The sequence below is a fragment of the Octopus bimaculoides genome, chromosome 7 (assembly GCF_046866305.1).
Source record: "Octopus bimaculoides isolate indiv1 chromosome 7, ASM4686630v1, whole genome shotgun sequence".
Classification (NCBI taxonomy): domain Eukaryota; kingdom Metazoa; phylum Mollusca; class Cephalopoda; order Octopoda; family Octopodidae; genus Octopus; species Octopus bimaculoides.
In genome coordinates, this window is record NC_142934.1 from 31,022,291 (window position 1) to 31,048,608 (window position 26,318).

The following is a 26,318-nucleotide window of genomic DNA, read 5'->3' on the forward strand; positions in this document are numbered from 1 at the left end:
TATGCATATATATGTGTGTATATATATGTACGTATGTGTGTGTACATGTAAACATGTATACATATATAAGTTTGTATGTGTGTATGTGAGTATGTATACGTATATATGTAAATGTATGTGTGGGTGTATATGTATATGCATGCATATGTGTATGTATATATGTGTTTGTGTGTATATAGTTATATATTAAAAAAATACATATAGATATATATGGGTGTGTGTATGTAAGTATAGGTATATATGTGTATGTGTGTGAGTGGGGGTGTGTGTGTGTGCGTGTGCACGGGCGGGTATAATTAATTAATATATTATGGTTATAGAAAGATCCATTAGGAAATCTTGATGTATATGGGGGATAAATTTTTGGCAAGGGATTTTTACGCTGTAAACCGGGCAGTGTACATCACTGGATTTGAATGGATTTGTTTGTTTACATTCTGAAAGAAAATAACGATGGTAGGTTGCGTACCGTCGATTATTCTTTCACCCTCTTGGATGATGTGTGTGTTTTGCTAATAATAGTAGTATTGGTGATGGCAATAATGTGACCCTGAAGAGATGGAGTATCCAGCAATTTGTAATATGTTGTAATATGTTACAATATTTTACGAGACATCTTATGATGTGGTTTATTTATCCGGGATACCCTATTGAAATGTGCATAGGTTTGGCTTATTGTGGTTGTTTCTATTATAATTGTTGCTGCAATAAAGTATCTTCAATGCATTGATTTTGAGCTCTATCTTTTAAGAGACATATATATATATATATATATATATACAAAAACTCACCTGTGAGCTTTTTGTTAAGACTGTTAACAGACACTATATATTTTGTAAAATTTTGTTTTATAAAAGTATATATTTAATGTATATATATATATATATATATGTGTGTGTGTGTCCCCGTCCCCACTACCACTTGATGACTGGTGTTGGTTTGTTTACATCCCCACAACTTAGTAGTTAGGCATAAGGGGCCTGCTAGAATAAGTACCAGCCTTAAAAAAAATGAACTGGGTCAATTTACTCGACTAAAAAAGTTCAAGGTGGTGGGCCAGCAAGGCTAATGACTGAAACCTATAAAAGATATATATATATATATATATATATATATATACACATACACTTACATAATTGCTAGAACAGAGAACAAGAAATTGACAGGAAAATGAAGCAACTTAAGACTTCAGACATTAAATTCATGTAAACAAACCCCCAAAATATTCCATTATGAAACATCTCTGAGTTTCTTTCACAAAAAGGCTATTACAAATGTTTGAGCACTCTTGTACACATACAATGACATGAAGTATGAAGAATTATGAAGAAAGCTAATTAATCTTACTTTTTACGTTGGCCCTCAAAGTCAAGGACTGTTGCAAGACCAAAGTCTCCAATTTTGACATCAAGGTCATCACTTAAAAAGAGGTTGCCAAGCTTCAAGTCTCGGTGGATAACTTTGTTTGCATGAAGGTACTGACATGCTTCAACGATCTGTTTGACAAAAAACTGTGTCTCTGGTTCAGTAATTGCCCTTCGCCGTTTGTGCATCTCCATCAATGACTGGTAAATTGAGAAATAAAAGAACAGTGAAATGACAGTCATTCAATAAATAGAGGAAAGAAATAAGGATACTCATTTGGAAGGTGGCTGACAACAAAGAACTTACTTAACCTTGGATTCATAAGGCCAAGCTTAACCCTTTCATTGCCATATTTTTGTTAAAATTCAATATCCATCATCCTAAATGTCTGTTTTCTATGTTGGCATGGATTTGACAGTTTGACCAAAGCAAGCAAGCTGGGGAGCTGCACCAGGCTTCAGTCTGGTTTGGGTAGTTTCTACAGCTGGATGCCCTTCCTAATGCCAACCACTTGACAGTGTGTGTTGGATGCTTTTAACGTGGCACTGCCTTTGTTTCAGTTAATTTTTAAAATAAGGAAGAATCTATTAAAATAACTGTCATTATTAAGCTGTGTTTGGAGGATAAATTAACAGGAAATTTTGATGAAATATTTTCATTTAGATCACTTCAAAACAGCAAAATTATCATACAGTGAAAAGCAGTCTTGGGCAGACTGGTATGAAAAGGGTTAACACAGTTTCTATGGTATATAAGAGACTGAAATTATCACCCCTCGCCCCCACTGAACCAGAAATAGGTCTGTTGCAGAGTTAACTTTCCAGCTGTAATAACTGGAACTCATTTACAGTTGAGTGATCTAAAGCAATGTGAAAATGAAGTGTTTTGCTCAAAAACACAATGCCCCACCTAGTCTAGGAATTGAAACCATGACTGTAAGATCGTGGAATGTATTTGAACAATAGACACACACAGGTATATCAAATTCCAAACAAAATAAATTCTACATTTATTAAAATCATATCCGGCTCTAGAGCAGTGTTCCACAACTGGTATGCTGCAGTGTAACTTGAATATAATTTTTCCCTATACTTTTAGTTATATTTTTAATTCAGGTGTGCCACTGAATTTTGAAAAGAATATAAGTGTATCACAAGTGAAAAAAATGTTGCAAAGTACTGCTCTAGAGGATGTTTCACAATTACTAAATGGCAATTGAGACCAATTCCACATGCCACTGGTCATTTCTATTAGCTTATATTTGTTTAATTCATGCAGACTACTCAGGTCACGTGTTCTACTTTTCTCTGTATGTCTATGTTCCTTGGTTGCTGGAAATAGGGTAGGACAATTGTTGTATTGATGAAGTCTGTTGAGGTAGAAACAAAATGTCTACAATTGTCCACTTATCTTCAGACAATAAGCCTTTCTTATATGGAGCTGATCTTAACTGCTATCTAGTAATTGTGACACATCCTCTAGAGGCAGAGATAATTTTAAGAACTCAAGAATTTTTATTGCATGGTATTTCAAATACCTGGATGTGTCTGTCCATATTCATGCCACCAGTCACCAAAACTACACCTCAATCTCCTACACCTGACCTTGTTTTCTTATAACAGATTAATTTAATGCACACATTTTTGTGAGATGAAATTTTGCAAATATGTTTTTGGACCATATCTCAAATATTTCCTCAAAACTTTAACAATACAAGTTTTGAAAGTATTTTTCAGAGACACTTTCAAAAGGTGTAAATTAAAATTACACTAATGAAATAAAAAAAAAATAATAATTTCGTTGGTTTTTATTGAGGGGAAAAAGAAAAGTAGTCCATAATGTTTTAATCATTGAATAATTTACATATGTTCATGCCCTAAGGACAGACACTGGTCTCTGGGAGACATAGGACATGGCAGTGATGATGAGGGACAAAGACAGCTGGAGAGAACTTGTCTATTGATCTTGGGAATTTTATCTGCCCTAGATAGATAGGTAATTTATACAATCATTGCATGTTTTACCTGCCATGGCCTGCCACTGGTGGTTGTGTGAAGTTTGCAATGATCCACCAGTGGTACATGCGGCAGTTAACTTGCTAATCTAAGATGTGAAAAAAACAAAAAAAAAAACTCTAGATATTACACACCAGAGCAACACTGGGTAACTCTGCTGGTGTTTAATATAAATTTGCATTAATAGTTTTATATCATAACTCAAAATGAAGGTGGCAAGCTGCAGAAATGTTAGCACACTGGAGAAAATGCTAAGCATTTCATTCATCTTCACACTGAGTTCAAATTCCAGAGATCATCTTTGCCTTTCATTCTTTCAGGGTCAATAAAAGAAGTGCCAGTTGAACACTGTAGTTAATGTAAGCTTCTAGCTGCTCCCCCAAAATTTCAGGCCTTGTACCTATATTAGGAAGGATTATTTATAACCCTAAATATCTTCTGAGACACCCTGATGTGATATTCTGAAGTTTTGAAACCCTCTAATTATATGAAGCTAACCTGCTTTGTGAAATTTAATTTTGGGATGGAATAGAAGACTTAGTAAAGTAACTAGTTTTCTTTAATTAGTATATCAAACTAGTGTTTTGAGAACATAGCAAAAAGAGGTTACTATATAAAATTATGATGGAAGGATTTGATTTCAATAGAAATGGTTTAAAATAGGTAGTTTTGTATTCTAAAATTAGAGGTAGGCATAAAAATGGTTAAATTGGGTACATGGTTGTATACAGACAGCAAAAGAAAACTTACACGGCACCGACACAATTCTAAGATGATGTAAATGAAGTGGTCATCTTCAAAGAAATTCACGAAGCGTACAACATTTTTGTGAGAGAGAGAACGATGGATGCTAATTTCCTGGAACATCTGCAGAGAGAAAGAGATGGGAGAGTGAGAAAAGGTATTTGCACACATTAAACATGCTCATTATTATCATTTAACATTCAGCTTCCATGCTGGCATGTGTTGGATGGTTAGATAGGATCTGATGGATTGGAGGACTGCATCAAGCACCAGGGTCTACTTTGGCATGTTTTCTAAGGCTGAATGTTCTTCCTAAAACCAATTACTTTCCAGAGTGTATGGGGAGCTTTTTTTTTTTTTAATATCACCAGTACCAGCGATGATCAATTCAAAACTTGTGAGGCTAAAGGCATAAAGTTGCCCTTATAAATGAGAGAGAAGAGAGCATGGGCAATGACCTTTGTGAGAGGGATGAGAGGATGGCTGGGACTATGACAAGTAGGGAAAAGATTAGCGTCTGGGTTGAGAAAAAGGGAGAAATGGAGTGGGTTGAGTGAGAGTTCAGGCTTATCCAGCATTATAAAGAGCGAGTATGCCCACATGCATTAAATTACACAAACTGCATATACATGGAGCATTCACATTTACCAACACTTCAAACAGATCTACATAATACCTACCTTCTCACGTTGTTGACTTTTGAGTAAGATTGCCTTGGGGACAATCTTACACGCAAATACTTCATGAGGTTTTCCAACTTCAGAGACTTCATAGCATTTAGCAAAACCACCCTGGAGAGAGAAGAGAAAAGAAATGTTTCAGATGACATCGAAATTCTTTTCATAGCTATCCTCAAACCCGGATGCCTCTCCCATCTCTTTGCTTACTTTCCAAAAAACTTATTTATTGTTCACTGCCTGTGCATCTGAGCACTGTATGCAATAAGTTTATTATTGTTATTTCACTACTCCCTCAAATATGGAGGGATGACAAAGTAAATAGGAATGCCAACAGCTTAGCTAAATACATTTGGAGAAGATAGAGTTAAATGTCTTAGGTGATAAGTATTAGGTTGTTAGGAAGAAGTTTTGGAAGGATTCAAGGCCATACTTCTTGATACATATAACTTCTATTCCAGGCTGAAAAAAAATCATTTAGAACAGCTGTTTTCATGCAATGAAAATATGAGAAGTAATATATAGAATACAAAAGATCCAATATATAAATATAAAATTTTAATTAAAAAAAAAAAAAATCAATCTACAACTGTTTCAAGAAAAGCTTCAAAGATCTGCTAGAAATAGCAGCCTAATCTCACCAAAACTTACTGTCTTGTGAAGGACAATATAATGGAAGGGAAAAAGACCTTCTGCAGTCATGAGTGGAACATCTGATTGTAGATTTACCTATTTAATGATGGTTGGTCCAGTGCTAATCAGCACAAACTTTACTTTCACCAAGTTCACAGCCTGATGAAATAACAGTTTTGCACACCACCTTCACCTCCTACAGCCTGCACAGTGAATACTTCAAACCAATTGTACCTACCCAGAACAACCATGATCTCTCCTTCTGGACAGTGATCAGCAACTGTGACAGGATTTACTGGACAGAAACTGAAAGGCTATTGTGTGTGTGTGTGTACATGAAGGGGTAAAGGCCCTGACTTTAAGGGTATTGTGAAAGGCCTAGTTGAAGGTCCAACCTCCTGAGTTCTTTAACAGGGCTTAGAAAAACCGATGGACCACTGCAATAAGTGTGTGAATATGATGAATAAAATCATAATTAACTGATCATCCTGTATTTTCTTTTACCCAAAGCTAGGAACTTTCCAGCACCTCCTCGTATGTGTGTGTGTGTATGTATATATATATATATATTTTACTTGTTTCAGTCATTAGACTGGGGCACTGCCTTGCAGAATTTTTAGTTAAATGAATGGATCCCAGTATTTACTTTTTTATAGCCTGGTACTTATTCTATCAGCCAAACTGCTAAGTTACAGGGATGTAAATATACTAACACCGTCTGTCAAGTGGTGATGGGAGACAAACACAAATAGACATGATGGGCTTCTTTCAGTTTCCATCTACCAAATTCACTCACAAGACTTTGGTTGGCCTGAAATTATAGTAGCAGACACTTGCCCAATGTGCCCTGCAGTGGGACTCAACCTAGAACCATGTGGCTTGGAAGCAGAGTGTTACTGTCTCCTTTACTTTATATCACATTAGTTGTAAATGACCATCACTGCCATTAAAGTGGCCCCCTTCACTTCTAAGCCTCCATAAAGAAAAATGCTTAGCCAAGGGGGAAACAGGTGAGGGTAGGTGACAAGAAGGACATCCAGCTATAAAAATATGTCTCAATCTTGAGAATAAATGTGGTAGATGAAAACTGAGACGCTGTTCATGTAAAAATGTGTTTGAGCACACATGTGGATGTGTCTACCTCCTTGTCTTGACATCATGTGCTAATTGTAAATGAATATCTAGACTAGGGGAAATACTACCTTACTAGGAAACAGTTGAAGGTTGGGGATAAGAACAGCATCCAGTCATAGAAAATCTGCCTCAGAGAACTTCATCTTACCCATGAAGTCACAAAATGATCATATATCTAGAGGTATCTGGCACCTTGCTGTACTCAAGAAGACCCATTCTCCACAGCATAAGTGTTAACATCACTCCCCTTGATGAAGAAGATTGTTCTGCAGGAGACCTGTGATAGTGTCATGTTAAATTTAGCCAACACACTCTGTAAAGTGGTTGGTGTTAGGAAGGGCATCCAGCCATAAAAAGCTAAATCAAACTAGAACCCAGTGCAGCTCTCCTGCTTGCCAGCTCTGGTCAAACCATCCAGCATGGAAAACGGATGTTAAAGGATGATGATCATATTATAAGGTACAGACATGAAGTTCAATTCATAACCACAGGGAATTATCTTCTGCTATACATTCAAGTTGACCAATACCTTGTGAATAAAATTGGTACACATTAAAGAAACCTCCCATAAATGTGTGGATTTGGTAGATAGAAACTGAAAGAAGTCATATATCAGAAGTCTGATGATGACTTAGTTGGTCGAAACTTCTAAGCCACTATCAATACTATTCTTGTTAACCCTTTAGCATTCAGATTTTTCAGTCAAATGTAATACTTAATCATTTGAATTGTTTTAAATTAATCATACATTATCTTGTAGCTTAATGATATGGCAAATCAAAACATAAAGACAAACAGTAATGCTGCAAGCTGGCAGAATCATTAGCACACTGGGTAAAATGCTGAGTGGCATTTTGTCTGTCAATGTTCTGAGTTCAGATTTGCCTTTCATCCTCTCGGGGTCGATAGAATAAGTAGCAGTTGAGCACTGGGGTTGTTATAATTGACTTAACCCCACCCCACTAAAATTGCTGGCCTTGTGCCAAAATTTGAAAACAATATGTATATGTTCTTGTCTCTACATCAATGTGACAGTTGTAAACAAGCAGTGTCATTTATTTCTAGTTTTGTGAAAAACAACTGGTTGTAGAAAAGCTACCATAACAAATTCCATTTAATCCATGCAAGCATGGGAAAGTGGATGTTAAACTGATGACAATACACATGTATAGCAAAACATGACAAATGATTGATGCTAATTAAAATTTAAAAAAACAAACAAACAAAAAACCCACAATAATACCAGTTGTTGATGTTCCATGTAAAAATGTCCAAGAATCTGATAGAACAATTATCTGTGTATTTAGAAGTCTGCCCTAAGAAATATTTTAAAACAAATTAACTTCCTCTGGTACCACCAACTTCTAAGAACTTCTGCATGCTTTCTGAAACTGCTTTTATGAAGATTTTTTTCAAATATTTTATTTAATCTATGTGGTATTGCATTTCATCTTTTGTTTCTGGTGATTGTTCAGTTGCAGGCTAGCCTGGAGGTAACATTTTCATGTCTACTTGTCTGAGTTTGCATGGATCAGATGGGATACATCTACTGCCAGACACCCATCACTCATTTCCAAGTATGCTAATATTTCTTCATGGCTGAGACTGGAAAGACACTCATAACTGTTACATGATGTCAAGCCAAGGTACACACATAATCATCATTTACCATGTTTTTTCCATGCTGGCATGGGTTAGACAGTTTGATTGGAACTGGTAAGCTGTATTAGACTCCAGTCTGTTTTGGCTCGGTTTTCATGCCCGTCCTAACGCCAACCACTATAGAGAATGTAGTGGGTGTCATTTACTCATCACTGGCACTAACCAATAAATATGACAGGCTTCTTTCAGTTTCCATCTACCAAGTACGCCCATGAGGCTTTTGTCAGCTTGGGGCTATAAAAGACACTTGCCCAAGATGCCACACAGTAAGACTGAATCCAAATCCACATGGCTGGGAAACAAGCTTAATTCTAATTCCAATACATTAAACAGATGAGAGATACCGCTCCACTGGATATGATATTAGCATTATCATTATAGTTTAACATTTGGATTCCATGCAGGGATGGTGTGGGTGGTTTGACAGATTCTAATGAGTTAGAGGAGAGTCATGCTTTTTATCAAATTAACGGTTATAGTTACAACTTTCATTACATTGCCCATCTTGAGAGATTTTGCACATAAACATTCCATATGAATAAAGCAGTGACACACAAAGTTTTCAGATCCAAAAGACGCTTCTTAAATTCATTCTTACTCATAGCTATGAACCCTTTTTCATATGGCAAATCAAAATCCTTTAAGGTTGAGTCAACCATTTGAAATAAATCTTCACCTCTAGTTGTTCCATACACTGACTTCAAGGCAAGAAATTCTTCCTGAATGTTGAAGTTTGCAGTTATTCCACGCATAAATATTGCCACCTGAGCAGTATTAGATCAGCTATCTCATCAATAGCTAATGAATACAATATGAATTCTGATGAACCAGATTTTTCTCAACAGTCTTTCACGAATTCTCCATCATTATGTGGTTTGATTTTTTTAAAGCAATATTTTTGCATACTGCATAACTAGCCCGGGCCTTCTTTTGGGATAAATCTGATATATCAATTATCTTTGTTAGTTTCCGTGAGCATGTGCTTCACACATTTTCCCAAATTGAGCGAACAAAATTCCGAATCAAAGGAATACTCTGATGAGTGTCAAAGTCTTTTGAAGAAATACAAGATAACAAAATCGAACTACGTATTTTTGTAACACTTTTTGATATGTAACCTGAGGTGGCTCTGAATTCCTCACAACCCCTAGCTGGAGTTACTGATTCACTTTCAAGAATGGGCCTTTTGGAAAAAGCTTATCTTTTGGTCAGATTTTCTTTCAAGGAGGCTATCTTGTCTAAACGTTCAGATTCTTTCAAATCTTCATAGGTCTTATGCTTACTCACAAAATGCATCTCAATATTATATTTTTCATGAACGGCTATGTGATCGTTGCAAATAAGACAAATGCACTTATCTATTAAAAAAAAAAAAAAAAAGCTCAGTCCATTTTTCATCAAACAAAGCACCAGTCCTTCATTTTTTAGGATTTTTATAACCACTTGCTATATTGATAAGGGTTTCGAAAAATAAATTTACATAGGTGTAGGAGTGGCTGTGTGGTAAGTAGCTTGCTTACCAACCACATGGTCCCGGGTTCAGTCCCACTGCGTGGCATCTTGGGCAAGTGTCTTCTACTATAGCCTCGGGCCGACCAAAGCCCTGTGAGTGGATTTGGTAGACGGAAACTGAAAGAAGCCCGTCGTATATATGTATATATATGTGTGTGTGTGTGTATGTTTGTATGTCTATGTTTGTCCCCCTAACATCGCTTGACAACCGATGCTGGTGTGTTTATGTCCCCGTAACTTAGCGGTTCGGCAAAAGATACCGATAGAATAAGTCCTGGGGTCGATTTGCTCGACTAAAGGCAGTGCTCCAGCATGGCCACAGTCAAAAGACTGAAACAAGTAAAAGAGTAAAGTTATAAACCGGTTAAATTTATATGATCACTTTCGGAATTTTTATTGCTGCTGCCTGGGAAAAAAAAAAGTCAACTGATTCGTAGTCGTAATGCATGCGTTCAGTGTTGTAAAAAATAAAAATCTGCAAAAAATTAAAGCACTGTTTGGTTTTGCAAGGTTTAACTTGATTTTTCTCTCTCCCTTGCCCACACAGGTGTTGATAAGCGAATGGGTAGGGAAGGGCGATAATTGATAAGCCGATGACATTGTCAGTAGCTCCTCTTGACTGATACTGGCTGATAGCAAAAATGCGACACCCTTTTCGAAAAGTTATTTTTCACTGCTTTTTCAGAAAAAAAAAAAATAAAAAAAAAAAAGTAATATTTTTTAATACTGCTATTCACAAAGCACCAAATTATTAGTTTTTGTTTCTATGAAACTTTACCAATATGTTTTTGATTTTAAAATATTTTTTTGCTTATCGATTGATAGAAAGAGGGTGAGTGTCGATTTCGGAGATTAAAATTTTTTTTTAGCAAAAAATGTGGAAAATTTTAAATATTTGGGGCTCTTGAATATGAATAACTTTTGCACAGTATCTTCTACAATCCTTCAGCATTCGTTTCATATAAAAATTTCGATACATATTTTTAGTTTTCTCAGAGTGTAGTTGGGTCTCAAGGCGGGGGGGGGGGGGGACAAACCTAGCAATATATGTTTTATAGTGGAAACAAAATTTTCATTCAAATGGCAATTACCGGACGATTTGTGTTCGTGTCTGATCGTTATAAGTCGTAGTGAAACTGCGACCTATGTCGCAAATTGACATACGAGTACCCTTTTACTTGTTTGTCATTTGACTGTGGCCATGCTGGAGCACCGTCTTTAGTCGAGCAAATCGCCCCCAGGACTTATTCTTTGTAAGCCTAGTACTTATTTTATCGGTTTCTAAGGCCGAACCGCTTGTATAAATTGTGTATTGGATGTTGTTTGATACTTTACTCACTCTTGTGTCATCTTTATGTTAGTTACAACTGATTTCTAGCTTCGCTTTGGAAAAAATGATTTATTCGACTTATAAACTATCCGTTTGCATTTCTCGCACATAAATCTGTACACCTTAAAAAAAGATATGAAATAAACAAGAACTGAGAAAAAACAAAAACAACTGAAACTAAAATCAAAGTTATCAACATTGTCGGCACTACTTAAATACAGAGGTACCGATGCATCTACGTAACGATATGTTTTTACAGTGCACACTCTTTAGGGTGTAGTACCATATTGTCAACAACGAGCGTAAACTGAACAATTTACCAAATTTCACAACTGAAAAATTGGTAAATTTTCAGATTAACACCCGCACGATTTTCACTAGGGTGTTAGGGAATTCCGTCCCTAACCCCAACCGTATATACGAGTATATCAACTTGCGGGCGCAATAAAATGGGCTCGCAGGCTTTCCCCATCCCTGGCGTAGAGAAATGATGTCCGTTAATGACAGAAGACACCGTTAAATGGAAGTCGAGATTTGAATTAGTCTTTTCAGGTGATAGATCCTGTCGGATATGAGGCCAAGCGCACATTATACGCACAAAGTTCAAATCTCAGAAAATAGTTGGTTGATCGCTGGCGTACACACACACACACACACGATGAGTTTAATTAAAAGGTCATAAACGAAACAAACGCGATTCAAAATTTAGGCACTTTTAAAAACACCCCCAGTAAACGTGAAATAAAAAAAAACTACTTCACGTAAGGATATATCTTAATATGTGTGTTCATGCAAACAAGAAAAATAGAACTTAAAATATGAGTATATGTATATTTTTATTAATATTTAGCAGAAGTACACACAAAACTCTCGGACCATGAGTCACTATTACTTCTGCTAAATATTAATATATATATATATATATATATATATATATATAGTGTATAAAGACAACTGAATTTTAAAACAATTAAAAACAAAAAGCGATCATGCAATAGGATAGAACATAAACAGAAAAAAAATTCGCTACATTGAAGTATTAGAGATACAAACTGATTTTTGAAGCCGAATTGTTAGGAGTACAGAGGTGTTATTGAGGAGATTTGTCCGTTGGTGTTTGAAAGTTGCCAATAACTTGTGGGTGACTGGCGGGAGAGGTACTGATGTATATGTGTAATATATATGTGTGTGGTTGTGTGCAAAAGAAGATCGTTCGATGTAAGTACGTAAAATGGCCATCAAAGATTTAGCTGATCAACTTATTTACGATTTTCTTGTCCTGTACCACACATTTTTACTCTATGTAAACATTTTCACTTTACAGATTTTAACAAAAATATTTTACAAATAAACGATTCAGAATTTGATAAAAAAAAAAAAGAAGTCAATTAATGCATAACTGTGTGTTCTTGTTTACACACGCACGTTATGTCAGTTGAAATAATTGATGTATCGCAAGGTTCCTGTTCATTTTCCCCCTTCCATTTAAAGATTTAAAAAGTTTCACGCACGTTCGCCGTTTCGATTATAATTAAATAGAATTAGACATGGAGGAGCGTTAATAGGGGATAACGACACAAACATTGTCATTAAAAAAAAAATCAAAATAATTCTTAAAACTTTAAAAAGCGAAGGAAAAACAAAATAATTAAATCCTTTGTATATTTGTGACGGGAATGACAAAAAATTTAAATATTTCAGAATGATAGTGCGGGGATATTCATGCCTCTCCAAAGAAGCATTAACTGCAAACTACCTCCTAATAAGAATATATACTATAGATTACATATCTAGAATACTATATCACGAAGAAAATTGGTATTATTCAATTGAAAACAGTAAATGACCAAACTGAATCACTTTTAAGAAGTACGTAGTTAACGGACAAACAACGTCCGGAAAACCCAGGACATAGTTGATGGTCTTTTGGGGGCCGTTTTTCTTCCTTACCTTGCCAAGGAATTTGCCTCTATTGTAGCTTTTGCCAATAGCAGCGTGGCGAATAACATTTGGAATTTCTTTTTGGGTAACCGCTGACTTCGATGCCATAATTCTGCTAAGTTGCTTTTTTTTTATCACATCAAATTGAAGCAAGTTCAAACTTGTTTAATCCTATATCAAGATTATTTTTTAAATATTGCGGTTTTCCGCAAACAATCGATTTCATTGGATAATGTATATAACTCGATATTTCATTGGCTGAAATTTCATCAGGGTGTCAGCTAGAGTTGGAGGTGAAGAGAGGAGGAGTAAGAGTGGAGCAAGCGTGAAGCTGCTGCTGATTTCACTGTTTTGTAGCCTCTAACTCCCAAAGCCATTTTCCCTGTATCCCGGGAAGGTAGTGTATGGTGTATATATATATATACACATACACGCACACATATATACATGCACACATATATAAATGTTAGCAACAATTATTCGATTTAAAATATACACTAAAACTGAATTCTTCATTGCAAGGTTCCCGTTTTTTTAATCTTTCCCTTTATTGAAGTGAGACGATGCTATTTTAAGTATCAATTGTCGCTATTACGATATTTTAATTGATGGAATACTGATAAATTACAGAATATTGTTACTGGATTGAGAATATTTTTCAGTGTTTAGTGATGTCAGTGATGATATGTACAACATTCAGTGATTCATCAGTCTGTGATGTTTGGTTGTGGCTGACAGCTAAAAAAAAAAAAGCAGGTTAACTGTTTCTGCTGCTGCTGCTACACTTGCTAACTTCCCCTCTCGCCAGCCTCGAATTTATTTCTGTGTTGGTATTTCTTACATCAAAGTTATGTTAGCAGAGAAGCATATACGAGTGAAATACTCTGTCAATCCACGTGGTAATGTCTGGAGTAATGGTAAGTTGTATAACTTTTCGGTTATCAACATTTCGATCCAGTCATTAAATTCAAAAAATATTTAAAGAATACAATGTGGAGCCAGTAACAATAAATGACGAGACAAATACAAACGCAGACATCATTAAAATTTCTAATGAACTTAAGTAATATTCGTACATATAATAATCTTTTTAAAGTCTAAGATATATTACTAATGATGGATGGTAGCGACTCCACCTGATTTTGTATAAGTAACGAAAGAAATCCTATTAGTAATGATATATATTGCTTGAATTGTGTATTTTTTTCACTAGTTTCAATTATGTGTTCTCTTACTAATTTAAAGGATCACCAATTTATCTAACTTACTGGTTCTCAACCATTTTTTTTTGCCTCTGGCCCCGCTTGATTACTATTTTACTCAACTGGACCCTCGTACCAATTCTGTGTTTTAAAAAATCCTATTCAATTAGATTTACCTTAAACTTTCGTAATTAAAAATTATTAGGAATTGTGTTACAAAAAAATGTTAAAATATATGGCCCCTGGTTGAGAACTACTCATTGTAAACACATTCCCCCTAGCACGTGTTACTTGAGAAATGTATGCGATCGCTGGACCTACAAATAGCAGTCAAGGTCCAGATGGACTATATGAAATCTGGGGATTCCGTAAAAAAAATTAATAAATAAGGGGGGGAAAGGTTCAGATTACATATAGTCCGTCTCTACCGTCAAATCTTTAAATCTACCCCAATAGCCACTGTTCTAAGTTTAAATAGTGTCGGAGAAAATGCCGATTTTCTTTGCAGATTCGTACTCTCCGTAACTGAAAACGGGGTTTTGTGTAGGAAAAAAAACAACAAAATAGGGGTGTTTTTGTATGTGTGTGTGTGTGGGGTACAAAAGGAAGTCCTGCCAACTTCTCCTAAAACAATGTAAATAAATTGCGATAAAAACTGAAAGTGATGACAAGTTTCATAGAAAGTAAAGAACTCCTTCATGTTCACAGGTACCCCCATGTATAGTAAATTCTAGTGATATGTTAAATATTTCAGGAATAGCAGCTGAGATACTCTGAATGACATAACCAGAAAGGGGCTTGATGTGACTGGCTTCCCGTCTGAACTTGAGCCAACAGGTCTAGAAGGGAGTATGGTAAGTGCCCCAACGAGATAACCCGATTCCCATTTGAGGGAGGTAGATCTCTAGTCTGGGCCGCAATGTGCAGCGCCACGTTCTCTAGCTCCAACCTTGTAGCATCAACTACAATCCTGGGTGGGCCAGCTGCTATCAGTTTGTGCCAGTTGCTGTCGAGGTGTCAGGTGTTTTAGGACCCTGTACTACTGGTTTCCTTTGCAAAATAGGGATAACGGTGGCCTGTCAGTGAAATGAGCCCTGTAAGGTGGAGTGGCTACTGCAGTGAGTGTAACTGGTCATTTCCTATAGCACAATGTCATTGCAGACATTACCACAGGGCGCAGCTGAGCATACAGTTTGCTCTTTGATATGTGACCCATCGCCCCTCACCTTCCATTTTCTGCTGCTTTCTATTTTTCTTTCGTCCACTTTTTCTTTCTTTTTCTTTCTTATCTCTCTTCTTTCTTCTTTCCTTGTATTTTAATGTTTTGATATAATAATGAGCTGTAGAGAAAGAACTGTCAGAGTGAAAACATTTTTTCTTTTGGAAATTAGTATTTCATCATTTCATAATCTAACTTTTATCAAATTCCTTAGGAATTTGATAAAAGTTAGATTATAATTTTTGTTTCTATGCCATATTTCCTAATGTGGTGCTAAAAGTATACTTCTAAAGTTACCAATTATATGATGAGTAACACTCATATATATATATATATATATATATATATATATATAATTATTACAAATAAAAGGGTAAAGGATTATTAATTTATTAATAAATTAATAATTAATAATTTTTACCAAGCCCTTCTGTATGTAAACACCATTATCGGTGAAGAACTTATTTAAAAGTTCTTATACATTTATAAACATAATTAAGGGATCAGCAACAGTTGCTTCACCACATACCGAGGTTCAGAAATAGCAGCTAAAGTGTTAAGACTGGTTAGTTTCGTTATTTTTTCTTCTTGTTTTGCCTTTGTGAGTTACAAGTATTGTTATCTGTTGGAGTTTCAGCACTTTAGCTGCTATTTCTGAACTTCGGTATGTGGTGAAGCAACCGTTGCTGATCCCTTAATTATGTTTATATATATATATATATATATATATATATATATATATATATGGTAATCTTCAAGTTTAGGGGGATAAAAAAAAAATTCAAGGGAAGTAACTGAACGTCTTACCAGTATTCTCCGTACATCTCTGTTTATAAATAAATCACACACGTGATTTGATTGACGTTAGGGTTAGGGTGTGATTTATTTATAAACAGCTAGAAGAAAAGCGGATAATACTGGTAAGTCGTTCAGTTATTTCCCTTGAATATTTTTATTTTTTTATCCCCCTAAACTTGAAGATTACCTATATATATATATATATATATATATATATATATATATATATATGAAATCTCCTGCGAGTTAACTTGGGATCCTTTGACAACAACGTAACCTTCATTTAACTAAAGTATCTTCAGCCTGATGAGTAGCTAGTGGAGTACCCCTTATTGAGTAATTACCACTTCTGAAGTTCTGCTAGCTAGGAAACATGTAGGCTGGGTTTTACCCGCTCTATTCCCTAAATTTAGATATATATATATATATATATATATATATATATATATATATTCTTTAATAATGATGGAAGCAGTGTTCAAATTAGTGTTGTGTGTCATACTTAATGCAAATACACTGTAGAAAGTCTGGAAACTGAATACTGCAGTTTCTAACTATGATATATGATTCTGTGTTATCAGTGTTGCACCCAGCCTTTGGATAATTTTAGATTCAAATTTTGGCACAAGGCCAATAATTGCAGTAGGAGGAGCTTCAGTCAATTACATCAACCCCAGTGCTTAACTGATACTTATTTTATGAACCTCGAAAGGATGAAAAAAGTGGACCTTGGTGGAATTTGAACTCAGAACATAAAGATGAATGAAATACTGCTAAGCATTTTGCCTGGTGTACTAATAATTCTGCCAGTTCATTGTCTTTGCTGTTAGAGGAATATGACATAGAATGGAATGAAATGGTTTATTAGCACAAAATGAAGGACCACCTGACTCTTTCACACTCTGAAATTTTGAGGCTGCATGCTGGTAGTGTACAGTGTTTATTTTGGCTTTTCAAGATCTGGGCTTAAATCTCACTGAAGACAACTTTACTGTACATACTTCTGGATTAATACTAAAGTTAATGTAATCAATTGTTTCTTTCCTCCAAAATTTGAAGCCTTGTGCCTACATAAAACATCATTATTATAAATATTAATATGGCTGCATTATCAAAAATTGTGTCTTTAGATTCATTTTTGCCACAATTATTAAACATTTTCTGAATCTTTTAGGCCTTCTTAGGATAGATTAGATTTTTTTTAATGCTAGAAATATCAAGACATTACAAGTCAGAGTTGTGAACCTATTTCCAAATTTCACCTTAGTTAATGTGATCACATTTTGTGATTCAAAACATTTGAAACATTACAAATCTCCAATCAGCTACATAATCCTGAATCTTTGAAATACAATGCATCTATGCTTTTGATCTTCCGTGAACAAGCAGCACACAAATTTTGCTGCAACTCTTTTCATTTGTTAGCAGGTGCTCCAGTGACACATCAGTCATATCAAGTTCATCAATTATTCGGTGATGGTCCTCTAAAATCAGTTCATGAATTTTCGTGATGTTTTCATTTGTTCAGGAGGTCGACAGTCACCCTGAATGAGGTTGGTCTTCAAGCAACAAGTGACCATTTCTAAAGTACAAAAGCCATTTGTAAACATGTGTTTTGCTCATGGTAGCATCCTTGTAAGCTGTTTGAGGCATGACAACTGTTTTGGTCACCGTTTTCCCTGGCAGAAAGAATTTCACAAAAGCATGCTGTTCCTTTGTTTCAGCCATTGCAAAAATCGACGAACAGTGGAGAAGCACTGCAAAACAAAGACACTTCACATGGCAGTATGACTTCATTCGATGCTACCAGTTGACAGACTGATGCCTGAGGGTCACATGAAGTGGCTTATTGTGACAGAAGCCTGAAGTGCAACAGGCTTGTCCCACAGAGAAATTGTCGGTTACTTTTGGGTATTCCCTCGTACATACATATATGGTGTGTGTGTGTGTGTGTATATATATATATAAAGACAAAGTCCTAGTATCTGGTCAAAAGTAATCTTTTTAAGGCAGAAATAGTTGTGTGTCAGGCTAATTGTATTACAATATACACTGCAAGATTCTGCAAAGTTTTAGACTACCACATTATACTTGCAAGGTATTGGTTAACCTGAAGCTCTACTACAGGAGTTCTCAACCATTTTCTTATTTAAGGACCACTTTGATAACTATTTTATTCTGGTGGACCCCCATAGTCATTCGATGTTTAAAAACTAGTTCCATAGAAACTTCTTCAAAATTCCTATTTTGTTTTTCACACATTAACCTGTGTAGGTTGAACTATGTAAAATGCTAGAGAAAGAAACCTAGCCGTTTCATGTAATACAGCTAAAGCATAATTTTTTCCAGGGGTCTTTAAAATACTGTTGTGGATCCCCAGTTTACTATTTTGTTGTGTGGACCCCCCAAAATCTTATATGAAACCCAGTTGACAACCACAACTCTAGTAGAAGGCTCTTGCTCAGTGGGAACAACCTGAAACAATATGGTCTTGAACCTAACTTCTAAACATCCATACTTGTGATTATGTTGACTATATTGTAAATTTTTACTGTTTGGTAGCCATATATCTTCATTACAGCAAGACACCTGTTCTTGTCACTCTGCCATATTTGAACCTGTCAATACCTGATACAAAGCCACCTCTCTTAATACTACACCTCAACTTGTTTGAAGGATCTTGTCTTGTGAGTTACTTGGTGACCTCATTAGTGCCAATACTACGCAAAAAAAAAAAAAAAAAAAAATCACCCAGTACACTCTGTGAAGTGGTTGGCATTAGGAAGGGTGTCCTCTGGCTGTTGAAACTATGCCAAAGACAATATTGGTGCTCAATATAGTACTATGGCTTGCAGTCTGTCAAATTGTCCAACCCATGCCAGCATGGAAGATGGGTGTTAAATGACTATTTTTCAGAATCCATATTTGTTATTTTTCATTTGTCAGATGAAGACAAGTTTGGTCAGAAGATGCTTGAGAAGTTTGGCTGGGAGAAAGGTAAAGGTTTGGGGCTGCGAGAAGATGGTAGCAGAGAACATGTGAAAGTCTCAAAGAAGAATGATACCAAAGGTAAGTTAACCACTATTGCACTTTGGAATTCTTTCACAACCTTTAGAAACCAGTGACCATTTTGTAACATGTGTTGCATTTAGTTCTTACCATTTGTTCCTTTTATTTAGTTTTTACCATGATGACATGTTATAGTTTGCTAAAAATTAAGATGTTGACTGATGGGTTAACATTTCATATCTTGCTATGAGCTGCTGTAGACATCTACATAGTAATTTAATCAGCTTTAGTATATGCCAAATCTTTTATAGTAAATTTCCTAATGATTTGAAAACAGCTATGCAAACTAGTGGGACAGGTTTTGAAGAGCTTTGCTTGCTTGTGCGGTTTTACATGCATTTTTTTTTTATGTCAACATGGATTAGATGATTGCTATTGAGTTATTGTTTAAATTCTTACCTGTTATTCCACATAGCTTCAATGGCATGAAGTGAGTGGATAATTTGTTGACAGGAGAAATGACAACATCATTGCTCATAGGTTGGAACTTTTGTAGAAGTACAAATGTAAACAAATATGCAGACACAACACACAGCTACACACAGATACATACACACACATATATATGACAATCTTCCTTTCAGTTTCAATCTTCTAAATGCACTCAAGGCTTTGGTTAGCCTGGGTCTATAGTAGAAGACCCAAGGTGCCATGCAGTGGCACTGAACCTGAAACCATGTGGTGGGTGCCAGATCTCTTTGTCAAAAGAACTTACTGCCTTTGAAATACTGATCATGAGATCACAATGTCTATAGTCATTTGACTTGTTCAGGGTAGCAGCAAATAGAGGTGACCTAAGCAAAAGAAGGAGCCTTTTACATTGTAACTTGATCTGCTGAATGTAGTAGCCAAACATTCCTCAGCAGATTCTTTACTCCTCATTAAAAATGTAAACCACTTGTATCAAGATGGAAATTTTAAGGTAACATGACCATAACTAGGTATCATTGACAGGACATTGCTGACCAGTGAAGGAGCTTTTATAATGTCTTGTGATTAAAACTGGGTCTTTTATCTTTTGCTTGTTTTAGTCATTAGACTGTGGCCATACTGGGGCATGGCCTTGGGTAGACTGATACTGTACAGAAGCCTGACATGAATTGTACTTGTAATTCAAAAGAGTATAGCCTTATCACATTCACTGTATATCACTGATTCTGCTTGAGAAAGATGTTAAGGGAACACTATACATTTAATTCAGGGATGAGCAACTGAATCCTCATCAACAAACTATGAAGATCTTCCATTCCACTGAATGAACATGAATTATTCAATGATACTGCAATATTCTATCAGGCTATTCTACACTCTTTACTTTGTCATCATGACTCTTCTCTCTACATCCCTGACTTTGCTATTGTGACTCCTCTCTACACTTCACTTTCCCATACCAAATGTGTTAATTAATTTTCCTGTTATTACTTTACAGGGCTTGGTTTTAAAAAAGTCTTTGGTGACAACTTGATGAGTCACCAGGATGATTTTAACTCCTTGTTGAACAGTTTGAGTGAAACCCACACTAGTGCCAGTCATGCTGATACAGATGATGTTAGCAAGTTGGCAGAAAAGTCTTGTGTGGCCAAAAAGCGTGTGCAGTAAGTTTTCTTAATTATTATCCTTTCATTCTTTTACTTGTTTTCAGTCATTAGACTGTGGCCATGCTGGAGTACTGTCGAATATTTCAGAGAAATGTGTCCACATGAATGATGGCTCACATGCATTTAATGATGCTGCAAAGAGAGAGACTTGGAGATGCCACTATGAAAAGTTGCTAAATAAAGAAAATGAATGGGAGAAAGAGAGTCTGATAAATGTCGATCCAACAGAGGGACCAGCTATCCGAATTGACAGTACCTTGGTAGATAAAGCAATTAAGGATATGAAGACAGGGAAAGCCCCCGGCTTATCAGGAATCACTGCTGAGATGCTTAAAATATCTGGCAGTGTCAGCTATACCCTAGTCACCCGTATTACGAACCAGGTGATACACGGAGGAATCATACCCAATAACTGGTGTAGCAGCACCATAGTCAACTACTACAAAGGTAAAGGTGACACCTTAGATAGAAATAATTATAGAGGTATCAAATTGTTGGATCAGGTGATGAAAGTCACGGAGAGGTTCATAGCCCAATTAATTAGAGAGAGAGAGTTCTGGTAAGACAGCTGCAGGAGAAATACATAGCCAAAGATAAACCTCTGTACCTGACTTTCATTGACATGGAGAAAGCCTTTGACAGGGTCCCCCGATCCCTCATCTGGTGGTCAATGTGGAAACTAGGCTTAGATGAGTGGTTGGTGAAAGCTGTACAAGCCATGTACAGGGATGCTGTCAGTAAGGCGAGGGTTGGCAATAAGTATAGTAAAGAATTCAAGGTAGAAGTAGGGGTTCACGAAAGATCTGTCCTCAGCCCCCTCTTGTTCATCATAGTCCACCAGGCAATAACAGAGGAATTCATGACAGACTGCCTCTGGGAGCTCCTCTGTACTGGTGACCTTGCTCTAATAGCTGAAGGGCTTTAGAGTTAACCTAGCAAAAACCAAAGTCTTAGTAATTAGGAAGTCAGACAAATCACAAATCCCTTCAGGTAGATGGCCCTGCTTGAGCTGTAGAAAAGGCATAGGTAGAAACTCCATACGATATACTTGGTGTAAGCTGTAAGCAAAAGAGGTGCAGCAATATCAAAGGAAGGTTAACTGGGAAGATAATTTTTGTGTGTGGAAGATGCACAGGTGCAATAAACACTGAAAATGTACAGAAAACAGATTCCATCAAGTGCCAGGAGGCAAAACTGGAGATAGTTGATAGCTTCCGTTACCTAGGTGACCAAGTCAGTAATGGGGGTAGATGCTCTGAGAGCATAACTGCTAAAGTTCAGAGAGCTCCTACCTCTGCTTGTAACAAAAGACCTCTTGCTCAGAGTGAAAGGTAGACTGTATGATGCCTGTGTGCAAACAGCCATGCTACATAGCAGTGAAACATGGGCTGTGACTGCTGAGGACATGCGTAGGCTTGAAAGAAATGAGACCAGTATGCTCTGCTGGATGTGTAGTGTCAGTGTGCATGCATGACAGTGTAAGTGTCCTGAGACAAAAGTTGGACATAAGAAGCATCAGATGTGGTGTGCAAGAGAGATGACTGCACTGGTATGGTCATGTAATGCGAAATGGATGAGGACAGCTGTGTGAAGAAGTGTTCAAGTTTAACAAAAATATTCATGGATCAGGACAATGCTCATGGTTAACAAGAATGTTGTCTAACTACAATATTTAACCCAATAACTTCTAACACTGTTTAAAGTCCTATTCATTTTCCAGTCCTTTTTCAGCTACAATATTTAACTCATTGACCCCGAAAATTGAATAAAGCCCTCCCCGGCTTCCTATCTTTGTTCCACATACTATATTTAACTCTAACCCCTAACAGTATTTAAGTGCTCCTCATCTTCCTATCTTTATTCTCTCTCAGCTACCACAAACACATGAAAAGCAAAGATCTGTCAGGTCGGACAGCAGAGGACATGGATTGTATATTTGGCCGAAGGAAAACCAAGATGAAGAAACCTGAGACTGATCTGGTGCCATCATCATCCCCATCATCAGAAGTGGTTCCTCTTGAAGCTGCTAATATTGATGCAAAATCAGTAAGGTTTCTTTGATAATCTCCTTTTTCCATTCTCTCCCTCTTTTCTTTGTTACATCTCCTTATACGTAGCACATGCATTCACACAGATGTACACATACATATATATAACAGTATTTTTGTGTCTGCCTGTCTGTTTGTCTCTTCTTTCATTGAAAAGCTTATGTGTATTCCTTCAGACGCACTCACAAAGATGCATTACATCTCTCTTGCTTCCTTCATATGTGTACATATACAAATCTTCTCTATCCAATACCACATTGCTCTCACACTCTCTTTTGTCCACTGTCTCAATCTGGAGTTTCTTCAATTGATGCTGCAGTTAAAGTATGAAATTATCTCCTGTTTTCATGCTGTGAAACATTATTGGCCTTGTGAAAACTTCTCGGGTCTCAGGAGGTGTTTATGTTAGTATGTCTTATATTTCCAATTGGACGTAAGAACAAAGTACTTAATTCTATTTTATCTTATCCTCTTTCTCTATCTTTATCAGTTTAAGGGATTAGTTAGCAGCAGAAAGACACAGACATCTAAACAGTAAATGTTGATGGAAATCAGAACGAAATAAGATGTCTTTTATTTTTTACTAGTTTCAGTCATTTGGCTGCTGTTATGTTGGAGCATCACCTTGAAAGGTTTTAGTTGAATAAATCGATCCCAGGACTTTTTTTAAAGCTAATACCTATTCTATTAGTGTTTTTTCTGAATCACTAAATTACAGGGATGTGAACACCAACACCAGTTGTCAAGCAGTGGTGGTATGACAAACGTGGACACAAGGGGCCACACACATACATACACACACACATATATATGATAGGTCTCTTTCAGTTTACATCTACCAAATCCACTGAAAGCTTTGGTTGGCCTGAGGCTATATGTAGTAGAAGACACTTGCCCAAGGTGCCTTGCAGTGGGACTGAACCCAAGATTATGTGGCTGGGAAGCAAGCGTCTTATAACACAGTCATGCCTGTGCCTATATATCCATATTTGTAAAACCTCATGCATGTGAAACCCTATCTCTGTCCCTCCCCCGTCACTTGCCCCCTCCTCATTCAATAATTTATTTGGCTCATGATTTTATTTACCTCATTAAAGATAAATTATAATAAATTATTTTAATAATATCTATTTAATATCTATTTTCTAGGAATCTACTGAGAAGCTGGTCATTAATGAAAAGCATGGAGTTTTGACCATAAATACTGGGAAGAGTGTATTGGAATATTTTGCTATGAAAATGAAAATAATGAAAGATGCACATTTACAAGTAAGAGACAGTGATTCTGCACACAAGGAATCTCTGGTTACAGAACCTACAGACTTGGATTGTTCTATGGAGGTTAACCACTGCCCTGAGCAAACTATCAAAGATAAGTCAGATTCTACTATGGATGTTGACCACTGCCCTGAGGAGACTGTTAAGAAGTTAAAGAAGAAAAAGAAAAAGAAGGTTAAGGACGAGGAATTTGAAGAAGAGGCAGCATGTGAATTAATAACTGATGTAGATGGTGAGCATAATTCTGAATCTGTAGATAATTATAAAAAACAATCTGTTGAGATGACAGATGAGTGTATTGTGGTTCAACATAAGAAGAAGAAAAAAGACAAGCATAAAAAGTGCAAAGAGACCACATCTGATGTTGTTGACTGTGATGGTGAGAATGATGTAAGTAATGGAGAAACTGTTTGTTCGACAACTGGTGAGACAAAAATAAAGAAATCAAAGAAGAAGAAGAAAAAGAAAGAACAAGATTGTGAGGTGGTTGATTCTAAAAGTGTACTTCATAATTCTATGGTGCAGAGTTCGGTACTTGTTAATCTTGAGAACCAAAGTACAGTTCCCAATTCTGGGGAGCAAAGTACAGCGGTGCTTAATGTTGATATAGAAAAAGATTTAGAAACTAGAGATGAAGATTTTTACACAAAAAGAAAAAAAAAGAAAAAGAAAAGATCTCGAGAAGAAATGGATAATTTTAACCAAAAAGATTCAATGTCTGCAGAAGTGTCTGGTAAAGTCTCTACAGAAGAATGTACTGCACCAAAGAGTAGAAAACACAAAGAACAATTAAAGAAAGAATGTAATGTTTTACATGAAACTGTTAATGAAGAACAGACATCAACTGTTCCCAATGAAACATTTCGTTCTGATTATTCCCTTAGTAATCCTAGAAAAACTGAAGGCAATCAGCAAAATACTTCATTGAAACTGATGTGCAGAAAGGACATTAAGCACAACACAGAAGCTCTTCAAAGTGCCTTAGAACATTTCCAACTTCTTGGAGCCAATGTTTTAGACATTGTTGGTTATTCAGTGTAAAGAAAAATTAAAAAATTTTTTCTATATGTTGTGGTTTGTTCTTAAATATTTGTTTTCTGTTTTAATTTGCAAACCAGATATTTTTGGTGTTGGAAGAAAAAAATGTAAATGTGATACTAATGGTGGTGGAGCAAAAACAGATGAGATATAAATTGGTGTATTATCAGCTTACTGACTAATTGTGTATCTGCTACCTTGTATTATATTAATAGGTTTTAAGAGTGTTATGATTGTTATTTAGTTGAATGAGGAGGAAGGGGTCTTGCATTACATTTGGAATTTTTTAAGGTTAGTAGTGAAACATAGTAGAGATAAGAGGGGAAGAGAGAAAGGTACATGAGCTGTCCTTAATGAAATGGGACATGGTTTTAGAGGAGCAGAAGTCATTGTAGTAGAATAGCAATGATGAAGGTTTTGGTCAAACAAATCGACTCCAATACTAAATTTTTGAAGCCTGGTATTTATTCTGTCAGTCTCTTTTTGCCAAACTGGTAAGTTATATGGGGAAACAAACCAGCACCATAGTTGTGGGGTTAAGCACACATATATGATGGACTTCTTTCAATTTCCATCTATCAAATCCACTCATAACACTTTGGTCGGCCATCATCGTTTAACGTCCGCTTTCCATGCTAGCATGGGTTGGACAATTTGACTGAGGACTGGTGAATCCGGATGGCAACACCAGGCTCCAATCTAATTTGGCAGAGTTTCTACAGCTGGATGCCCTTCCTAACGCTAACCACTCAGAGAGTGTAGTGGGTGCTTTTACGTGTCACCCGCATGAAAACGGCCACGCTCGAAATGGTGTCTTTTATGTGCCACCCGCACAAGCCAGTCCAGGGGCACTGGCAACGATCTCACTCGAAAATCCTACGGGAGCCAGTCAGGCGGTACTGGCAACGGCCACGCTCAAAATGGTGCATCTCATGTGCCACCCGCACAAGAGCCAGTCCAGGGGCACTGGCAACGATCTTACTTGGCTTGCCGGGTCTTCTCACGCACAGCACATTTCCAAAGGTCTTGGTCAGTAGTCATCGCCTCGGTGAGGC

At 36.4% G+C, this 26,318-nt stretch overlaps 2 protein-coding genes across 3 annotated transcripts in view; one reads left to right on the top strand and one right to left on the bottom strand.

The window, feature by feature from the left end:
- The window catches only part of LOC106875068 (serine/threonine-protein kinase PLK1), a 69,114-nt gene that overhangs the window by 13,382 nt on the left and 29,414 nt on the right, over positions 1–26,318 (bottom strand). Inside the window, exons 1-4 of one of the 2 annotated variants that reach the window (XM_089355103.1) lie at positions 13,023–13,180; positions 4,805–4,915; positions 4,131–4,247; positions 1,348–1,565 (exon numbers count right to left, since the gene is read on the bottom strand). In XM_089355103.1, coding sequence (XP_089211229.1) covers positions 1,348–1,565; positions 4,131–4,247; positions 4,805–4,915; positions 13,023–13,121 — 545 coding nt within the window. In that variant the 5' untranslated portion in view covers positions 13,122–13,180. Of the gene's footprint in view, positions 1–1,347; positions 1,566–4,130; positions 4,248–4,804; positions 4,916–13,022; positions 13,181–26,318 lie in introns of those variants that run through there. The other variant, XM_052969417.2, reaches the window with a different exon arrangement.
- Positions 13,359–25,292, top strand: LOC106875067 (uncharacterized). The gene is made up of 5 exons (XM_014923029.3): positions 13,359–13,930; positions 19,179–19,301; positions 20,731–20,896; positions 22,771–22,945; positions 24,097–25,292. Exons 1-5 carry the CDS (start codon positions 13,864–13,866, stop codon positions 25,264–25,266), a joined length of 1,701 nt encoding a protein of 566 aa, XP_014778515.1. The 5' UTR covers positions 13,359–13,863; the 3' UTR covers positions 25,267–25,292.

Excerpts from the sequence above, each read along its gene's own strand:
- LOC106875067 (XM_014923029.3), top strand. The coding sequence starts at position 13,864 with ATGTTAGCAGAGAAGCATATACGAGTGAAATACTCTGTCAATCCACGT. Across the intron at positions 20,897-22,770 it reads GTGGCCAAAAAGCGTGTGCA|CTACCACAAACACATGAAAA; the intron begins GTAAGTTTTCTT and ends ATTCTCTCTCAG. Across the intron at positions 22,946-24,096 it reads CTAATATTGATGCAAAATCA|GAATCTACTGAGAAGCTGGT; the intron begins GTAAGGTTTCTT and ends TCTATTTTCTAG.